Below are 20,345 nucleotides of genomic sequence, written 5' to 3'. Positions count from 1 at the left end.
TTGTCCAGAGTTGCAATTGATGAGTTTGGCGAATTCAGTAAATTTCCATTTAACAAAAAAAAATATTTTTATTAATTGATAATGTTTACAAAGTATTTTATTCGAATTAAGAAACTCTTTATAAATACAAATATAATATAAGTTTCGAAAAACATATTAAATATTAATGGAGTGAAACTCCATGCTTGCAATTATATATCGATCTACGATCGAGAAATTAACAGCTGTTTTGTTATCAATTCTATAGCGTGTGATGTAACTTTATCTGTACAATTCCATATTGTTGGTCATTAGATTGTGATAGTCTAGTAATCGTTTTATTTTTGTATTGTTATTAGCTTAAATTATTTTTTTTTTAATTAGCGTTCAATCATGTTTAAGTTAGTCAAATTTTGTAGAAGTCCCTTAACACTACAAATACCTCGTTACACAGCCCGACTTTTGCATGTTGGTGATGCTGATGTTTTGTCAAGCTCAATTGATAAGAATTCTGCTGAGTTTAAGGTTTAATAAAACGCGAATAATATATATATTATGTACTCAACAATAAACAATTGCAGGAAAATGTTGTGGAAATGACTACTTTGATAAACCAGCTAAATGACATCACTCAGCAGGTTCTGACTGGTGGTGGAACTACAGCAATCGAACGCCACACTTCTCGAGGCAAACTTTTGCCCAGAGAACGCATCAATTTGTTACTAGACAAAGGTTCATCGTTCCTTGAATTAAGCACTTTGGCGGGATATGAATTGTATGGAAAAGATATTGTAAATTCAGGCGGTATTGTTACTGGCGTAGGTAGAATATGTGGGTACGTATTAGTAAAAGAGCATACTAATTCAATGAATACTTAAAAAATATACAATTATTACAGAACTGAGTGCGTTGTTGTTGCTAATGATGCTACGGTTAAAGGAGGTACATACTATCCAATTACTGTGAAGAAGCATTTACGTGCCCAGGAGGTTGCTCAAGAAAATCGTCTGCCATGTGTCTACTTAGTGGATTCTGGTGGGGCTAACTTACCACGTCAGGCAGAAGTTTTTCCAGACAAGCTACATTTTGGACGCATTTTTTATAACCAAGCTAATATGTCGGCATTAGGTATACCTCAGATTGCAGTCGTGATGGGAAGTTGTACGGCCGGAGGCGCTTACGTACCGGCCATGGCCGATGAAAGCATTATTGTTAAAAGACAAGGTACCATATTTTTAGCTGGCCCTCCTTTAGTGAAAGCTGCTACAGGTGAAGAAGTATCAGCTGAAGACTTGGGTGGCGCTGATTTGCACTGTAAAACTTCTGGTGTAACCGATCACTATGCAGTGGATGATGAACATGCACTTTATTTAGCTAGGCAGGTTGTTCGAAATTTAAACTTGCCCTCAACAAATAGCTACAACGAAAAATTGTTTTATTCAAGCCAAATGGCGAATCGAACGGTTAATGCTAAAGACCTAGAAGTGATCGAAGAGCCAAAATATGACCAAAATGAATTATATGGAATTGTGGGCACAACATTGACCAAAAGTTTTGATGTACGTGAGGTCATAGCGCGAATAGTGGATGGCAGTCGTTTTACAGAATTCAAAAAATTGTATGGCGAGACATTAGTCTGTGGTTTTGCGAAACTTTACGGTCATACAGTTGGAATAATTGGAAACAATGGTGTACTATTTTCGGAAAGTGCTCTAAAAGGCGCACATTTTATTCAGTTATGCGCTCAGCGGAACATACCGTTAGTGTTTTTACAGAATATTACTGGTAAGATAAATTCCAAAAAGTGATAACTTTTATATCAATGTATTTTTATGGACAATTTTTGGAAAGGTTTTATGGTTGGTCGCGATGCTGAGGCCAATGGAATTGCAAAGAATGGTGCCAAAATGGTGACGGCTGTAGCTTGTGCAAATGTGCCTAAATTTACAGTTATTATCGGAGGATCTTATGGTGCTGGAAACTACGGAATGTGTGGTCGGGCGTATTCACCACGTTTTCTCTACATGTGGCCAAATTCCCGAATTTCTGTAATGGGTGGCACTCAGGCAGCCAATGTTCTGGCACAAATAACGGCAGATCAACGTAAACGTGCTGGTAAAGACTTTACCGAGGAAGAGGCCAACAAGTTGAAGGCACCTATCATCGAGACATTTGAAAAGGAGGGTTCACCTTATTATAGTACTGCACGTTTATGGGATGACGGCATCATTGATCCAGCGAATACACGCCAAGTGCTAGGCTTAAGTTTAAAAGCATCTTTGAATAACGCTAGCCAATCTACTCGGTTTGGTGTATTCCGCATGTAAAATATGAAGTGGATATGTGGACGCTTCTTGCATTTATTTTTAGATACAACTGTGAAATTGTTGCATTTATTAGAGTTAAGATAAATTTTTTTAAACAATTTTTGTGAGTTTAGAGGTAACTTAATGTAAAATCATTATATCGATTGAATATACATACATATTTGCAAATAATATACATGACAAATAGTACTTAAAATTTGTTTAAAATATTTCTTTAAAGCACGTTGAATATTTTGCTTTACAAATTTTACCTTTTTTTGAATTATCAATTCAATTTAATTAGATGTTTAGGCTCAAAATGTTTATAATTGTATCATTTTAAATCTGATTAGACATAAGCGATGTGGTTTTGTGCAATGAACAGAAGAGATGTAATACAAATAAATGGTTTAAAAATTATGTATGTATATGTTTAAATATAAAAATTTCCACAATAAGATGGCAACACAGTGTTTGTAGCGGCACACAACTTTTTGGTTTTTCTGGTACATCTTCTAGTCGTTACAATTAAATATTCACCATACCTATTCGTTGTGTTTGTCCAATTCGAAAAAATCCGCTCGTTGTTCGAGATTGAACGATTTTGAGTAGTTTGTTCGCATTTTCTGTGTTGATAGCACGCGTTAGTTGATTCGCGTTTTGGCGTTTTAGCAGTATAAACCGCTCACATACTTATATATTAAATCAATTGATATTTCCTGCGTAAAAGAAGCTATCAAAGCACAGACGCTGCAGAATTATAAATCGGCAAGTGTAAAAGGTAGAACGCCAAACTTGAACAATTGAAAAATTTCCAAACGTTGCGTTTTAAATCAAATTTATGTCGAAAATACAGTCATTGAAATTATTGTGGAAGATTGTGTTGAAGAAGAATTAGAGAGAGAAAAGGTATTTCAGGTTGTGAGTAAAAGTTAAGAATTTTAAAGGGGAAAAACAAGAAATAAGCAGGAGTGGTGTGGTAGTCTGTTGCGTGAAGTTGGAAAACGCAAGTAAGATAGAAAAGAATACGAAAAACTGCTAAAATCCGCTTGTAGAAGAAGGTGAGTGTGTGTGTTTTAAATGTTGCGCTCGTCGAACCCATGGATGCGTTTTGGATGAACGAATGTATTTCGGTAGATGAGCGAATGCGAAAATATAATGTGGTTTGTTGGCTGAAGGAGTGTCAAATGTGAGTGTAAAAGAGAGCGCAAATGTATGGCAATTTTTCGAAGTGCAAATTTTTAAATGAAAGGAATCGGTAAAAAGTAACAAGAGAAAATAAAGGATGAAGATGATGATTAATGCGTTGCACGAAGATAATGGTGATGACGATTGCAGTAAAGATATAATGCAACTTGCAAGAATACTGAATTTGAAACAAATGAATAAAATTCTTGTAGAATAGTGTGTGTGTCGATTTATTGAGTTGTGATTTTAACACTATTTAGAGTTCTTTTTTATAATGAGTGTTATAAAAGTACTACGAAATATGGAACAATTCTGGCATTCTTTGAAGTTTCACTTTTGCAGATAAATTAGACCACAAACGTCACAAAGTTGTTTTATTAACGTATAAATGATTGTGTTGGATCCTTCATGAATTAATCGGTTTTTTTAATTTTTTATTTTTCAGTCATAATTCTTATTATTTTAAGTTAAGTCCATGAGATAAGTAAATTTGAATATTAAAACTGGCCATGTACTTCAAATCAGAAGTTGATAATACTTGCGGGCTGCTATCAACACCTGCTTGTCAAAATAGCCACTCCCATGCCTAAAGAATTGCTGAGTATGTAAAATGGGTAATGCAATGATTAATTTTAAATTATTGGGAATCTAATCAAATAATTATTCAGTCAGCAAGGTTACTTTTCAGTTATTTCGTAAGCTTGATCATTTGGAATATATATAAATTTGCATAATTTTCAATATAGGTATATTACGTCATCAGTTCATGGACTAAATTCCATTCGTACATTTTATGAATATCTAGTTTGTAACTATGTATGTACATCAAAGTTGTTCGGCATGCTGGTAGCCGGTCTTGAGTATTAATGCAGCCGCCTACTTAAGTATTTTAATGTAGCCACAGACTTTTGCCGTTCATGTAGGTTTACATAAATATTAAATAGTTGATTTTTCGCATTATCTGAAGACTGATTTTAAATGCACAAAGGAGTAGATATATATATATCTTAGGGTTATAGTGGTCAATGCCGAAAGTAATTTGCTTACAGACCTTCCTTTGGAACTATGAGTAACGATTAGCCGGTTTATTCATATTTTTTATTCCGGGAAATTTTTAATACATTCATATGGCATACATTTTAATGTTGGCTTTATACATGGCTTTTAGAAGGATGTATAAAATAAGTTTTGTACAAGTTGAGTGGTAAGGAAATTCAGTATAAAATGTTATCGCCATCTACGTTATGCTGTTCGTAGTTTTGTGTGTACCTTTTAAATTTTAAGAGTATTATTTGACATATTTTTGACGTTTAGTAGTTACCCACGCATTTGTAAAACCAGTTACACATTTAAAAGATTTGCATTCTGTTGGATTAGTGTGTGTATGTGAAGATTTGATGCTGCCAAATGAATGTTCGTTTCAAAATTTTGATATGGTACGTACGTTGATCACATACATTATACCCTCTTATATAGGGTTCATAAACGAATAAAAATAGTTTTTGTGTGGTAATAAGCAGTATTTTAATGACCCTTTCTTTGAGTTTTGACAGGAAAAATAATCAAAAATTTTACTTATTCGTCTGACAAGCCTATAGCCACCATGGCCACTTGCTTTAATTTGACAACAACGTAATCTACGAATGTCTCTGCTAATACATTGTATAAGCAAATCCATATGTATGTATGTACATGACAAGAAGGAAGGAAGGTCAACAGACGACCTAGTAGTGGAGTTAAGTTCGTTACACTAATTTTCAAAGCGAGTAAATTACTATTATTTTCGAATTTTAATATGATTTAATAGCACAGCAATACATAATGAGTCAGGAACGCAAACCCGGATTGTCACTACAGAAGCAATAACATTTTATGACTTTCAGAAAGTTAAGGAAGAAGCGAAATTTATTTTATACTATAAGTATATGTCAGAATGATAGAGCTTATATGGTGGACAAAGATAAAAAAAATTTCGTGTCATTGAATTGTCTTTGGAAATTGCGTTGAACTGTACATATAACAATCAAAGTATTGATTAATTATTTGACATTGGCACACACTTTGTATTTATCCGCTTTCTCCGCTTCGGCTTAATGCTAACCTGTTTTATAATATTCCAGCATTGATGTAGCTTATTCTATGCGTACTTTTCCAGAAGTATTCGCTGCTCAACATATGGTTTGATTAACAAAGCGCCTGCCGAATTATTTTACATGCACAACGAACATAGAAATGTGGTTTATTTTTATACCCTAAACAGGGTATATTAAGTTTGTAACACCCAGAAGAAAATGCTATAAAATATATACATATGTAGATAAATCATCAGTGTGACGAGTAGGGTCGATTTAGCCATTTTCGTTTGTCTGTCTATCGATCTGAAATTTTGCACGCGTGCTTTTCTCTCCAAGAATCTGCTCATTTGTCGAAACCGTTGATATCGGACTACTATAGCAGATATCTAGCTGGCAAATAAATTGACGAAATAAAATCATGTCTTTGTATATATGTATGTAAAACTTTTTTATGCACCTTTTTTAAAAAATGCACCCGAGAAGGCTATTTTTCCTTTGGTGCAGCCGAAGTAAAATTTTTTTCGTGTTTTTATATTAAATTCATCAAAGGCATTTAATAGCATGCAGTTATTTCGCTTTGTTGTGTTTTCAAAAATATGCTATTGATTTTATGAATATTTGTATGTTTATTGTCTTCATTCAGCATTATACACATAGTAGCAACACAAAAATATGAATATATGTACATACATAAGTAAACACAAAACAATTTTATTCATTAAAAAGATGTGGCCTTTGTATTTACGAGGAACTTACGCTGAATCGCCACACTTTAACGGTAGAGGTACCTGCTAATTTTAAGCTGCTACCAGCTATTATTTCGCATTTTTAAGAATGCACTTTTCAAGCTTCTGAATTCATGTCAATTGTCTCTCTATTAACCAATGTTTGCCAAGCTCGGAGTTATTTTTATTGTTATTTTCAGTCTATTAATTAGGCACAAAGCAATGCAATTGCTTTATTTTTTATATGCTTTTTTCAATTTGTTAACTTTAAATACCTACCACCGTGCACTTCCTATTTGCCCATTCAGGTTCTTCCTCATTCCAAAATGTCAGCATGCAGTCGCTTTGTTTTGCGTAGGTTTTGCCGGTGGCTCGGCCTAGCCTCGAGTTGGCTGACGGACGGTAAAGTTCATTGTTCGCTTGATATTGCTCGTGAAAGTGCTGACGCATACTTCGGCTGTTGGTGATGTGCTCATTTTGTTTTTGTATCTATTTATGTTTGTTAGATTTTTGTTTTTAGAAAAAACGCCGAACGTTGGCCACTGCTGCATTCGACTGTAGTAGGGAACTTTGGGAGAATTCAGTTTGCATGCGACATGTGTTGCTGTGCTGTGATACGTATGCTGTAAGCAACATTAAGCAGCTCGCCCAATCGTACACGTACAGCAGTTGTATGAACCTCTGCATTTCTAAATCTTAAAATTAAATATTTTACCATTTGTCTAGTTTTGTTTTGCGTCTTCGGTGCGTTTAAAATAGACCGGTGCAACTAAGTCCGCGTAGCATGTCAATGCAGCAATCATTTTATTGTCATTCAAGAACAGAAGTTTGTGAGTCGGAAAGCAATTTTGTAACTGTTTCACTCAAATATAGGGTCGAATTTTTTCTATTGATTTTTCATGGGTCGACATAAATATAAATAATAATAAATAATTAAAAGCAGCAGTGTTTGCTTGTTATAAATCTTATGATTTGTATTCATGACTATAAATATATATAATTTTAATATGCGGGTACATATATCTTGTGCAAGCCTGCATCCAAATATAGTTAAATTGATTTTTTAACATTAAGTTTCAGTTTCGATGAACATCTGTTGCTTGTTTCTACTGTGCGCCAAAATAACATGAGTTCATAATACGCACGCGCGAGTTATGCTTCACTTATTATCTTAACAATTAAGTTTAATGTGGGAGCAATTAGTGGCGTTAGTAAAAATAATTACATAAATACATATATACATACTTATATCGTGGCGCCATCACCGTCTCCACTCATAATCCAAAAACAAATTGTAAAATGAAATATAAAATCATATAAATTACAAATCGTTTACAAATATCGCTGTTGAAGATCTTTAACATGGCGATAATATAAATTAGTTCAACTATTCGCTCTGCTTCGCTTCATCCAAAAAAGTCAACTGCAACTTTAACCAAAATCTTGCCTTCGGTTGCGGTTTTGGGCCTGGCTTCTTTTTTTTACAATATTCCACAATATATATATCATACAATATATACATATGTACATACATACAATCATACTTTTTACAATGCTTATGTTTTATTTTTGTTTCATACGTTTTAAGGCAGTGATTGGTAGGGAGTGAGAGCAAGACGTCAACGGAAAGTAGATTAAGTGAAAGAACACCATATCAACCAGTTGGTCTATACATCAGTCAAGTCATAAGGACAGAGAAAAGCGGACAAGACAATTAGTTGCAGCCGGCTGTTGTGTGTGCAGTAAAGCAGAAATAAATAAATAAGGAAAGTAATAATTGTACCAATACAAAAATGGCAGTCAACGTGTACTCCACAAATGTGACTACTGAAAATTTATCCAGACATGATATGCTCGCTTGGGTAAATGATTGCCTGCAAGCGCAATTTGGTAAAATTGAAGAGCTCTGCACTGGTGAGTTAGTTGTTGTTGTTGTTTTGTATGAAATCATTAATCGAACTATTTGTTTTTCTTCTAATTCAGGCGCTGCTTATTGCCAGTTCATGGATATGTTGTTCCCCGGCTCGGTGCCAATGAAAAGGGTCAAGTTCCGTACAAATTTGGAACACGAATATATTCAGAATTTTAAAATCTTGCAAGCATCTTTTAAAAAGATGGCAGTTGATAAGGTAATAATACTTCCGATTGTTATTTTACTGATATGGCATTTATTTATATTCGTTTCTCAATATATTATTGGTATTATTAATATTTTAATCTCTTATTATAATTTTTTTTTATGTTTATGAGATATTTTATTCTTTGAGCGTTTAACAAAGTAGTGTAGCAGTGTGTTGAAAACTTTTTTATTTTATTTTATTACATGCGAATATGATAAGCGAATGAGATTTGGAAAAGAAAGTATGTTAAAGAAATGATTTTAATTATACAGTAAAAAATGAAAAATATTTAAAGAAAACACAATTTTGCAGAACTTCATTTTGGCGTGGAAGAAACGTTAATAAACGTGAAAAATATTAAAATAAGAAAATTTGATAAGAGAAAATAATATATATTACCCTTATTCACGATGTGTTGTATTTGGTTTTTATGTTTATTCATTATACGTTGAAAGAAGAAAACGTCAGAGAACCTAAAAAATATACGTATACTTATATAAATGGTCAGCGTGATGAGCTGAGTCGTTTTAGCGACGTGCGAATGACGTCCGCTTGTCTGTCCGTCTGTATATACGTGATCGATTACGTTATGGATTTGGAATTTTACACACGTCCTTTTCTTTTCAAGAAACTGATCATCTGTTACACAAATTGTCCGATCATAATCAAGTCCTTGTATGTACTTTTATATTTGGCAAAATATCTTCACGAAATTTTGCAAGGATTATTGTCCAAAGCGGTCAATATCCGAACATATTGTTCAGATCGAACCACTACAGCATATACATACGTATATATGTATGTAGCTGTCATACTGACCGATCGAAATCAAGTTCTTGTAAAGAAAACTTGAACTTGTTAAGGGTATTATACCTTGGGTGCAGCTGAAGTTATCATTTTTCCTGTTATATTTTGTTTTTAATTTTGTAATTAAAATAAACTGCATTTATTATCAAACACTCCACATATGAAATATGGTATGCGATAGGCCTTCATCGCACATTTATAATCTTGTGAAATGTAAATAAGATCAGCTGTTTTATAAATAGAAATTAAAAAAGTCATCGTTAATTTGACAACTGATTTATTCGCAAATAGCGGCTATCCTTTAGGTTATATGTGGGCAAAAATAAATTGATTGAATTTAGAGGGAAATGACACATTAAATATCAATTATTTATTCTGGAACAGCTTAATGCTGGATAAATTTCTTGAACGATAATTTTATGCCTAATATTCTTAAACAAGTAATTAAATTGTGTCAATAATTTAATAATTTGTAGATAATACCAGTCGATAAGTTGATAAAAGGTCGTTTCCAAGATAATTTTGAATTTTTACAATGGTTTAAAAAGTTCTTCGATGCAAATTATGATGGGCGCGAATATGAGCCGCTTATAGCTCGTAGCGGCGTCAAGCTGGGCAATGGCATTGGTGGTGGCGGCGGCGGCAGTAGTGGTCGAGGCAGTAGCAACGATTTACTCGAGAAGCGACCCATACAGATGCCAAATCGAACGCATGCGTTACCGGCTGTAACACAACGTACCGCCGTTAGGTCGGAACGCGTTGGAGGTGGGCAAGAAAAAATTGAAATCTTTTATTAGATAGAAGTAAAGTGAGAGAAGAAGAGGCGAGACACAGGAAAAATGTTTTAACCAGCACTCGCCTCCAAATTCTTTGCACAAAATTACAACAAACAATAATTTTTAAGAATTATAAAACGTGAAGCACGAATATTTTTTGCGTATTGAAAATATGAAATGCTGCTATAACGAATGGAATATTTCAAATTTCAATTTCAATTGTAACCAAATTCAGCGCGCTCATCTATTTAAACGAAATCGACACCACTTTTTCATCTTACAAAGCCACTTTATGCGAAACGCAAAGCATTGCACTGTATACTCATGCACGAACATACATATATACGTTGGCACATTAATGGAGGGCAGAGGTCGCCTTGAACTTTGCGAAGAATACGCGCGTGTTGAAATTACTCTGAGACAAAGCTTAACGCGACCTAGTGTAACTCAAGTCGACCTCTCGCATTCATTCAGCTAACACCCAGGGGGCTTGTTTTATACATATGTTGTACATATTTAATTGTAACATTCTTTTTTAGCTTGTTTGTCAGTTACATACATATGTTACCATATATTTTATTATACGAAAAAAGCGGCGTGACACTCGTTTTGTTTATTTTTACTTATGTTCAAGTGAATTTTGTTGCTATTTAACTATCACCACATACATACATATCAATAATACACATGTAAAATCACAGTGCGCACTACTCACCTTAAGTATACATGTAGTAAATATGCGCCCGTCCTCACGCCGGCAGGTTTACCTGGTGACCCTCAACTACATGCTTCAAATTTCGGCACTAGTTTAACTGGCGCATTTGTATATTTAAGCACCTAAATAATAACATACGTACTTAGTGTATTTTTACGTCTAGTGTGGTGTGTTCGTATGTCTACTGTTGAGAATTTAAACTTGTATTTGTGATTTTCCCCATAAGCGGGCTATTTCAGCTACTTTCTTTGTATTATTATTATGTTAGACTTATGTTTATGTTTCACTTGTTATGAAATTTTTATAGTACTACATACCTTTAATTTTACTTTTTAACTTTCAATTTTATCTTAATTATACACTAAATATATGCACTTGGAGTTGTGAGCGCAAAAGTAGCAGCATCTCATACAATAATGAGTTGCCATGAGTTTAGGAAAAGAAAGAAAGTGGTCTATTACATATGGAATAAAAATAATAATAGTAATTGAGTTGAATTTAATTAATGCTTTAAGCGGAAATTTATTTTTTATTACCAAAATTTAAATTTTTTACTACATCTAAAAATAAATGCAGATTTTGGCATTTCTGTTTTGTTTGACGTTTGTATTTCTGCGTTTGTTTTATGAGTACCATAGTCCCACTATCATACAACTTGCCGGCAAATGAGTTGGAAACGCAGACCTACTCCCAATTTGCTTACAGTAGTAGGTGGCGTGAATTTTCGTACAAAATAATTTGTTGTAAATATTTACTTTGCACATTCTCCGTTTACTTTATTTATTTATTATTATTACTACAGGCTGATATGTAAAAATGCTATCGTACACATTTCAATTGATTAAAAGTAAACTTTCATTCAACAAGTTTATTACTCTTTATACCCGGAACCCGATATTAATTTTACCACGAAGTTTGTAACACACAGAAGGAAACGTCCGAGGCCCTATGAAATAATATCAATGATCAGCGTGACGTGCTGTGTTGGTTTAGTTATGTCTGTCTGTCCATCTGTTTTTGAGATATCGATTCGATCTGAAATTTTGCGCACGTTCTTTTCTCTCCAAGAAGCTGCTTATTTATTAGAACCGCCGATTTAAGATCCCTAAAGCATTTAGCTGACATGGAAACTGAATGATCCAAGTCATGTTATTGTATAAAAACTTTTTTATTTAAAAAATATCTTCTCGAAATTTGCCAGATCGGATCACTATAGCATATGGCTGCTATACAAGCTGACCGATCAAAATCAAGTTCTTGTATGAAAAATTGTTTATTTGTGAAGGGTATTACATATAGCTTCGGTGCTAACGAAGTTAACGTTTTTTCTTTTTTTGGTATCAGCAAAGAATTATAGGAAACACAAATATTTCCCAGCAAAAGACGGCAGTCAATAGCAGTTGCTGCTCCAATTACGCGACTTAACTCCTTGTGCTTATTTACTTTATTGTATAAGAAAAATTTGATTACAACTATTCCAATAAATAATATATTATAAATATTTACGAATTATAATTGACTTTTATTTTACAATTTCTTTCACAATTTCCTTTTAATTTTTTCGTAATTTTATTTTATGGCTTTGTTATGTCTTCTTTTGCTCTTCTATTTGGTTATTTGTGTTTTTTTTTTGTATATTCCATGTATTTTTTTTAGATAATCCCAATTGACAAACTGATCAAGGGCCGTTTTCAAGATAATTTCGAATTTTTACAATGGTTTAAAAAATTCTTCGATGCCAATTATGATGGCCGAGATTACGATGCCAGTGCTGCTAGAGACGGTGCTCCAATGGGTTTTGGTTCGGGTGTGGTGAAGGCTTTGCCTGGCACCGGTGGCGGTTCGTTATCCTCTCGTAAGCCAGTGGCCATAGCACCGCCGGCGCGTTCATCAACAACATCGACGACACGGCCCAGTATGTGGTGTTGCATTTTTAAATTGTATACAAAATTATGTCTTTTTAAAAACGCTTAGTTATACCCAAAGAAATTCGCTCCAATCTCTATGTAGTCTCATGTATTTTTATATTTGCACATAATTTGTATTTAATTTATTATCTCTGTATTATTATTTTGTAAAAAAAATGAATTCGCTGATTTTAAGTATTTATCTCTGTGTGTATAAAACTTTCTATTTATTAATTGTTTGTCCTAATGACTACTGTTTTTACTAATTTTTCTATTCTCGCCATTAATTTTGTAATTTTGTTTTGAATTAGTTAACCAAGTGTTCATCAAAAAATCCATTGTTCATTGCTTCGTAGATTTAGTTATGTTTCATTTAACAAAATTGAAAGCACAACTTTTTCAAAAAACATTTTCACAAACAAAATCCATAATGTTAAAATACAATTTTCAAATATTTCTCTAAAAATAGATGTGTACGTGCTTCACGTTTGTTGAATTTACCCTTGTAAATTATGAATTTTAACCTAACTTATCATATATATATTGGTATATGTTTGCTTATATTGCTATTTTTTACTTTGCGCCATTTCAAACAACGCGCATGCGCAGTTTCCAAAGTACCACCTCGCGCAGCAGCACCAGTCGTAACTAAGTCAGCTGCCGTGAACAATACCACCGGTGCAGTTAAAAAGTCCGGCGACTCATCCAATGCGGTGTCGAACCAACAGATCGAGGAGTTGTCCAATCAGGCAAGATTTTTAACACACATAGGAAATTTGAAAATAAAATATATAATATTTTTGTTTTATTTTTCGCAGGTCATGGATATGCGTTTGAATTTGGAAGGTTTGGAGAAAGAGCGAGATTTCTATTTCTCAAAATTGCGTGACATAGAAATACTGTAAGTGTACTGAAATTGTGGTGTATTGAGGTAATGAGATAAGCTTTTCGTGTTTTCCACACTCCAAGTGAAAATTTACATTTTTAAATTTTTGTTGATTTGATTTTTAATATAAAATTGAAAATCTCTTGGCTTAAAAGTATAAAAAATATTTTTTTCAAATTAAAAGCGTAACTGAAAAGGCACAAGAAAGGAAATATTAACATTTTTCTAACTGTAACGCTATAATAAAAAACTATACACTCAAAGAAAGATAATTATGAATTTAATATTTTTTTTTTTGGAAAAAAAGTATATAAATACAACTAACGCTTATCTCTTGTCTCAAATGCATATATGTATTTACAAATGAATTTTTGATATTTTAAAATATTTTTTTTGTTTTCATGAATTTCTTCAACAGCTGCCAAGAAGCAGCAGAAGGTGACCCGCATCCTTTAATACAAAAGATTTTGGATATTATGTATGCGACCGAGGTAAAGCGCAACACTTCTGTATGTGTAATTTCATTTGTATATTTCTTTTTTCACCCCGAACAAAATTCCCCACAGCAAAATTTTTATGTTTTTGTATAAACTAAAAATGCCAATTTGAAAAGTAAAACAAAGTTAAATAATAACTAACTTAAATCAAGTTTAATGATAGGTTTTAGCAAAAATTGCTAATTTTTATATTTTCATTAAACTTCTTTCGGTGGAAGTTATTTATAATACTACTAAAAACCATTAACAGTTTTAATTTTTTTTTAATATTAATTTAATTTTTTTAATTCTCAATTTTAGATATTACTAATGCAAATGCTTATTTTAGCGTGAACGCATTTGAAAAAGATATTATATTTACATATTAGCTAAATTATTGTTGTTATTGTATTTGTTTACACTATTATATTTTACGCGGTGAATTGGCATTTTCTTATTGTTAAATATTTTCTAATACTAACACCATTTGGCAAATCGTCTTAACCGCCAATGACTCACTTTTACTCAATATAATTTCATAACGCTCTTTTTTCTTTTTTTCTTTCTTTATTATCCTCAATACACTCAAAACAACAACAATCACATCACTGTTCGCTGTTAATTGGCCATAAAAACGGTGCATTTGAATTGAAAATATCAAATATCATCATGCACACCACCACCTGACGCCCGCATTATTCGTCAACCTCTAATAATTGAAAACAAAAATTAATATATACCCGTCATTTCACACCGCGCGCATATATTTTTGTGTGTTTGCACCGCTCCACGACGCTGCATCATCAATGTGTATAAATTTGTGTATATGTGTGTGTGCGTGCATTGACATTCTCTTCTGTTTGTTCAACCATACATCATTTACATAATGCTCCGTAAATTCGAAAACACTACACAATCGAACACTGCTACACCTTGACAGGATGGTTTTGCGCCTCCGGATGAAATTCCGCCCGAGGATGAGGAGTATTAAAAGCAACAACTCGCAAGGAGGATTGATTACAGAACTGCAAATAAACAGAAACTGAGAAAAAAATGTTTATATTACACAAAAAAGAAAAAAAAACAAGATTTAAAAAATACAAGAATTTAAGCATAATAAACTATGTTAAACATGATGGATAAATGTTGAAAATATTGCTGTACTCAATGACAATTTAGAATGGAAAGTTTCGGCTACTACAGCTATAACACTCGAAACTGATGAAGAAGCAAACAGATAAGGCGAAGTATCTTTAATTAATAAATACATGAACAAACTGCTTAAATTACGATAATCTATAATATAAATACGAACAAAATCTAACGAAAATAAACGATATTAATATTTGAACATAAAACGTTCATAAAAATAAAACATTAAAATTATGTGAGTGTACGCCTGTAGGTAGTGGTTTAGGCGACAACATACGACGGACTGATTTTTTATAGTTTGTACGAGTCTGGAACTCCGGGGAGACACAATATATGTAGTTGATACAAAGTAATTTCTGACTTTTCTCTTAATGGGGGAGTAAAGGGTATTTCGTGTAAAACAAGTCAAATTTTTATGTTTTTTTGATGAAATAGTTAAATTCTATTTTTAAAAACCAATGTATATTATAGTATGACATATGAAGTAAATTCTGTTAAATTTTTATGGAGCAATATTAAAAAATACGACATTGCCAGCAATAATTCGGGAGCGTCTCGGAAAAAAGTTTAATTGCGCTGTCCCTGATTACTCGGCATTGGATCATTTGAAATAAAAAAGCAACAAATTATAACGTTAGATAATCGCAGTGCCCAGGTAACGCAAAGGAAGGTTTTCGAAATTTCGATTTTCACTTTTTTTTTTTACTACTCGTACGACGTTAATTTGCTAGGATCGACTGCAAATTTCGATACAACCTTCTAATTTTAGGCATTTTTTTAAAAAGTCGAAAGAAAAAAATCTAAAAAGCCTACTCCCTCTTAAGCTAGTTTCAGCAATCCTCACTGTAGACGCACAGCGAAAGACTTCACAACTTTTGGATCAATAATTTGGATTTGGAAAATGTTTATATACTCGTATAGAGTAGATGTAGATTTTATCATATATTATATCTCACTGTAGCCGAACATTTTCTTGCGAGCAATTGTTGGCTAGATTTAAAAGACATAATTCTCTATAAATAATCGATTGCTTCAATATTTAATTATTTTTTGTATTCGTATTTTTTATTGCTGATTATAAAATAAACTGCCTTTTACTGCTCATCATTTACTTTTCGGCCAAGCTTAATAATTTCAAACTCATTAGACAAAATTCGTATTTGTTGGATAAACGAAAACCTACAAGATAATAAATTTCGTACACACAATTGCATTCTTTGAATTTGGCGCCTAGAATTTTTGTTAGTTTGAAGAAATCTCTTTTTCGTATTTTCTTTTAAATCGTCTAATTCACTAGTGCATGTTTGCTACACTCTCATGTTTGCTATCTCACATAAACATTACATAATTATTTTTAATTTGTGCCGTTATGTTATTTTTGAAATAAAACAAACCGTCTTAAAGTTGTTTATGGTTTTTATGATTTTAGTTCTGTAAAATTAAATTGCAATAATTCCAAAACTCGGTAGATTTAGAGGATCTAAAATATCCATTTGCATTTATTATACGTACTCTTGCAACATGTTGTCACAGAGTATAATAGTTTCGTTTATCTAACGGTTGAAGGTATCATCTAAAACTAAGCGAGGTAGTCATGGGGTTATACGTATATACATATGTATATGTATATACATATTAAGCTGTAACTTGAGTAAAAATTAAGATATTTTTGACGAAACTTGGTAGGCGCGTTCTATGGTGAAAGAAATACGACATCGTAGATGGGCGTGATCGGACTACTGCCACGCCCACAACACCGCATTAGCCGAAAACCTATAACTAAGCACTAAATTAAGATATAGAACTATAATTTGGGACAGGAGATCGCAGTAGCAAGGGCACTTGTGGGTAAAAAATATAGGTTATATACTAATTTAAAACAAGAAAGGAAAAAACGTTAACTTTGGTTGCACCGAAACTATAATACCCTCATAAATAAGAAAGATTTCATACAATAATTTGATTTTGATCGGGCGGTTTATATGGAAGCTATATGCTGAAGTAATTCGATCTGAATAATTGCTTTGAGCATTGTACCGTTGCCTTGGACATTAATTCATACCAAGTATCTTGAAGATAACTTGTCAAATAAAGAGTTTCGGCGGTTTCCATAAATCAGCAGCTTCTTGGGGAAGAAAGGACGTGTTCAAAATTGCAGATCGATATCTCATATGCTTAGGGACTAGTTCGAATGCATATAGATAGGCAAAAAGAGACGATGGCTATGTCGGCACAGCTCGTCATTCTGATCATTTATTTATAAATTTTATAGGGTCTCCGACGTTTGCTTCTGGGTTTTACAAACTTTGTGGCGAACTTAATATCCTTTTCAGCACATAATTAGTTTTTTGGCATTATTAAGGAAGTTAGGATCATGATACTGAATTCTTAAACAAATATTTAATTAATTCGAGTTTACTTTCCTTTGCTATTGTTCGCTTTTCAACTCTTGTTTATTTTCGTATTTTCAATAAATTTTATTTATGCCAGTGTCATTAATTAGTTGGATGTGTTTGAAAACACATTCACCTCACGCCCATTTATAAAGGATTTATTAAAGAAAGATTTTTGGTTTTATTCTTTTGCTTCAGGTTTGAGCTTTTGGCAAAGCAAACGACGCTAATAAATAGCAATAGCCACAACAATACGCAAATGGACCACCACATTGTGTTAGAATTTTGTGTAAACAAATTTTCGTTTGCTGATAATCGGTTCAAAGAAAAATTCAACGGTTACAGCAATTCAAATGAAATAAATAGTTAATAAATTGCTGGTAAAATGAATTAGTGTGAAATTAGATCAACATAACTTAGCAAATGTAACTTAGAGAATTATGAAGTGCTTGATACAAATATTTATTATGGGTTCACAATGCTGCGATGAGTAGAGTTGGCATTTATATAATTTATTAAGCTGTTAAATACTTATACAATATAGTTGTTGCTCATATACTTTTATGGCCCAGTTGTAATTACATTTATTAGCCTGCGAAAGTTGTAAAACTAAAGCGATTGCTACAACTAAGTTTTTCGGTGTTGAAATTGTTTAGGGAAATACATGTATCCTTTAATGACGTTAAAACGTTAACGTACGGTCGGGTTTACATATCACTATATCCAAATAAAACGTTGTTTCCAATCTGCTGAAAATGATTACTAATGAAACGAACTCCAATCTATTTTATATAAATATTTACACACATTTACTTATTGTAAAACGCTTTATAACGTCGATATGTATGCGAATTTATACATGTAAATATTTCAAAGTATCCACAGGAACTACATAACCACAAGAAGCTTCAGAATTGTTTGATGTTAAAATTTTCGCATTCTTGTTATTAGCTGTGGTGAATATCACAAAACAAATTTTGTAAATATTACGTTAAACATTTGCTAAAGTAAAGAGACTTTAATAAAACAGACATATTAAAGTTCGCATATCAGATTTTTTACCGACACAACATTATACACTATTTAAGCGTTGGTAACATACAATCATTTAACATGTATTGTGTATATTTCTTAATATGTGTAATAATATTGGACTGCAGCATATGCATATATACGTAGATACCTACATAAGAATATATACATATAACGGCATATAAAAAATATAAAAGAGAAATATATATATCAATCTGTTGCTTGTATTAAAAACGAATTTGAATAATATTTTTTATTGACTTGGAACATTAGCAGTTATTTAAACAACAAACGTCTGAAATGCATACACTTTATCAAATGTAGATATTTCTTAAACTACAGAGATGGTTTGTGCTATTTTTTCCCCCAGTTTAACGTACAGCAGCTTGAATATCAGGTTGCTTGTGTGTGCCATCGCAGAAGGGACGATGCTTCGTTTGCTTACAATTGCATAGCCAGTAATCGCCCGTTTTTTCCACTTGAAATCTTACAGGTCTGCGGAATATATATTTAATATTATTTTTAATTATCTAAACCTCAGGAAACATGTAAAAACGTGCACTAACCTTAATTTTATTTTTAAAAATTCATTTTTGTGCATACCGTCACAAATAGGTTGGCTCTTCGATTTTCCACACAAACACCAGCTGTAAGTTTTATCTGTAAATTTGAGAAGCGTTAAAATATTAATAAAGCAGACTTGTTTTAAAGGAAGTAGGGATTTGAATTTATTTATCTTAAATAAAAGTATTGTTTTCTACTTCCCTTTAAGTTATTCATTTATGAACTTACTTGCTTCTAGGTGTATTTTAAATGGTTTCTTATCGAAAATTGCACCATTTTCAGGTTGTAGATGAGAAGTTTGACTACCTTCGAGTAAGTTTTTAGGAATTGTTTTAACTTCCGTAGTGCTTGCTGGATCTGACGACTTTGAAGAAGAGTACATCCGGTGCTGTTAAAATATACGTACATGTTTATAAGGGTATTCAGAAAATAATGAAATAAAAAATAATAGAAACAAACACTTGATATATCAAATGGCAATTACTGGTTTATATTTTCTTCAGGAATTGTTGTTTTTGTATAAGCAACAATAGGTTAGTTACCCAAAGAAAAGTGAAAGGGAATATATTTGTTACTTTTGAAACAAATTTTATCCTTTACTATATCTCTGCAGTTTAATACCACCTTAAATCATATATTTACTTACCATTAAAACTCTTTGAGTACGCACACCTCTTATAAACATCGACATTTTGCTAATTTAAGTAAATCTAAAAAAATATCCCTTTCACTAAATTAACTTCAAATTGTTTTATAACTCATTCCGTTTTGACTTTTGACAGTTTAGTGATTTTACAGCTGATTGTTCTAATTGCCACTTAGTTACCGAAAATACATTTTATATTTCCTATTTTTCGTAGTTTTCGGACTAATGTGATTTGTTGCAAAACTATGGATATATGTAAATATACTACTATAAATAATTATTGCTTAAAATGTACATATGATAGCTCATATTTTTTAATAACGAAATTTAATATGCGGTGGTGTGGCATTCTGTGTGAAATTATCTTGATATTTAGCGCAAATTTTTTATAAATATTATGAAACTACGAATTCAAAAAAAAATAAACTTTTATTACGACTAAAGAAGTAAAAATCTCGAACATTGTTTAATATTATTCGGTAGCTCCCCATTCCTTTTCCAAATATGGTACCTTTCTGAACCTACAAACCAGCTGTCTTTTGACATTTTAGCGCCAAAACAAATCACAAACCGCCTTTGGCGCCGGATGCGGCGAATT

General features: G+C 32.4%; 3 protein-coding genes across 15 annotated transcripts; 2 read left to right on the top strand and 1 right to left on the bottom strand.

Annotated features, from left to right (window-relative positions):
* Positions 1–229: 229 nt before the first annotated feature.
* On the top strand, positions 230–2,705 carry LOC126754742 (probable methylcrotonoyl-CoA carboxylase beta chain, mitochondrial). The gene is made up of 4 exons (XM_050466820.1): positions 230–504; positions 561–814; positions 878–1,764; positions 1,831–2,705. The coding sequence occupies exons 1-4, from the start codon at positions 373–375 to the stop codon at positions 2,304–2,306; spliced, it is 1,749 nt and encodes a 582-aa protein (XP_050322777.1). The 5' UTR covers positions 230–372; the 3' UTR covers positions 2,307–2,705.
* Positions 2,706–2,888: 183 nt separating this feature from the next.
* LOC126754753 (microtubule-associated protein RP/EB family member 1) lies at positions 2,889–18,775 on the top strand. 13 transcript variants are annotated; one of them, XM_050466853.1, is made up of 8 exons: positions 2,889–3,066; positions 7,862–8,187; positions 8,257–8,402; positions 9,677–9,965; positions 13,208–13,347; positions 13,417–13,499; positions 13,903–13,975; positions 17,704–18,775. In XM_050466853.1, exons 2-8 carry the CDS (start codon positions 8,067–8,069, stop codon positions 17,707–17,709), a joined length of 858 nt encoding a protein of 285 aa, XP_050322810.1. In that variant the 5' UTR covers positions 2,889–3,066; positions 7,862–8,066; the 3' UTR covers positions 17,710–18,775. The 13 variants fall into 13 exon arrangements, with proteins under 13 accessions (XP_050322810.1, XP_050322799.1, XP_050322797.1 ...); XM_050466842.1 differs by lacking the exon at positions 17,704–18,775 and adding an exon at positions 14,901–15,335 and having other exon boundaries at positions 2,889–3,057; positions 7,866–8,187; positions 13,903–13,993; XM_050466840.1 differs by lacking the exon at positions 17,704–18,775 and adding an exon at positions 14,901–15,335 and having other exon boundaries at positions 7,866–8,187; positions 13,903–13,993.
* LOC126754757 (CDGSH iron-sulfur domain-containing protein 3, mitochondrial) lies at positions 18,756–19,877 on the bottom strand. The gene is made up of 4 exons (XM_050466857.1): positions 19,748–19,877; positions 19,330–19,489; positions 19,104–19,197; positions 18,756–19,032 (listed from the first exon to the last, which is right to left on the bottom strand). The coding sequence occupies exons 1-4, from the start codon at positions 19,790–19,792 to the stop codon at positions 18,909–18,911; spliced, it is 423 nt and encodes a 140-aa protein (XP_050322814.1). The 5' UTR covers positions 19,793–19,877; the 3' UTR covers positions 18,756–18,908.
* Positions 19,878–20,345: the final 468 nt, after the last annotated feature.

The sequence above is a fragment of the Bactrocera neohumeralis genome, chromosome 4, assembly GCF_024586455.1.
Source record: "Bactrocera neohumeralis isolate Rockhampton chromosome 4, APGP_CSIRO_Bneo_wtdbg2-racon-allhic-juicebox.fasta_v2, whole genome shotgun sequence".
Lineage (NCBI taxonomy): Eukaryota > Metazoa > Arthropoda > Insecta > Diptera > Tephritidae > Bactrocera > Bactrocera neohumeralis.
This window is presented reverse-complemented; position numbering and strand designations above follow the sequence as displayed.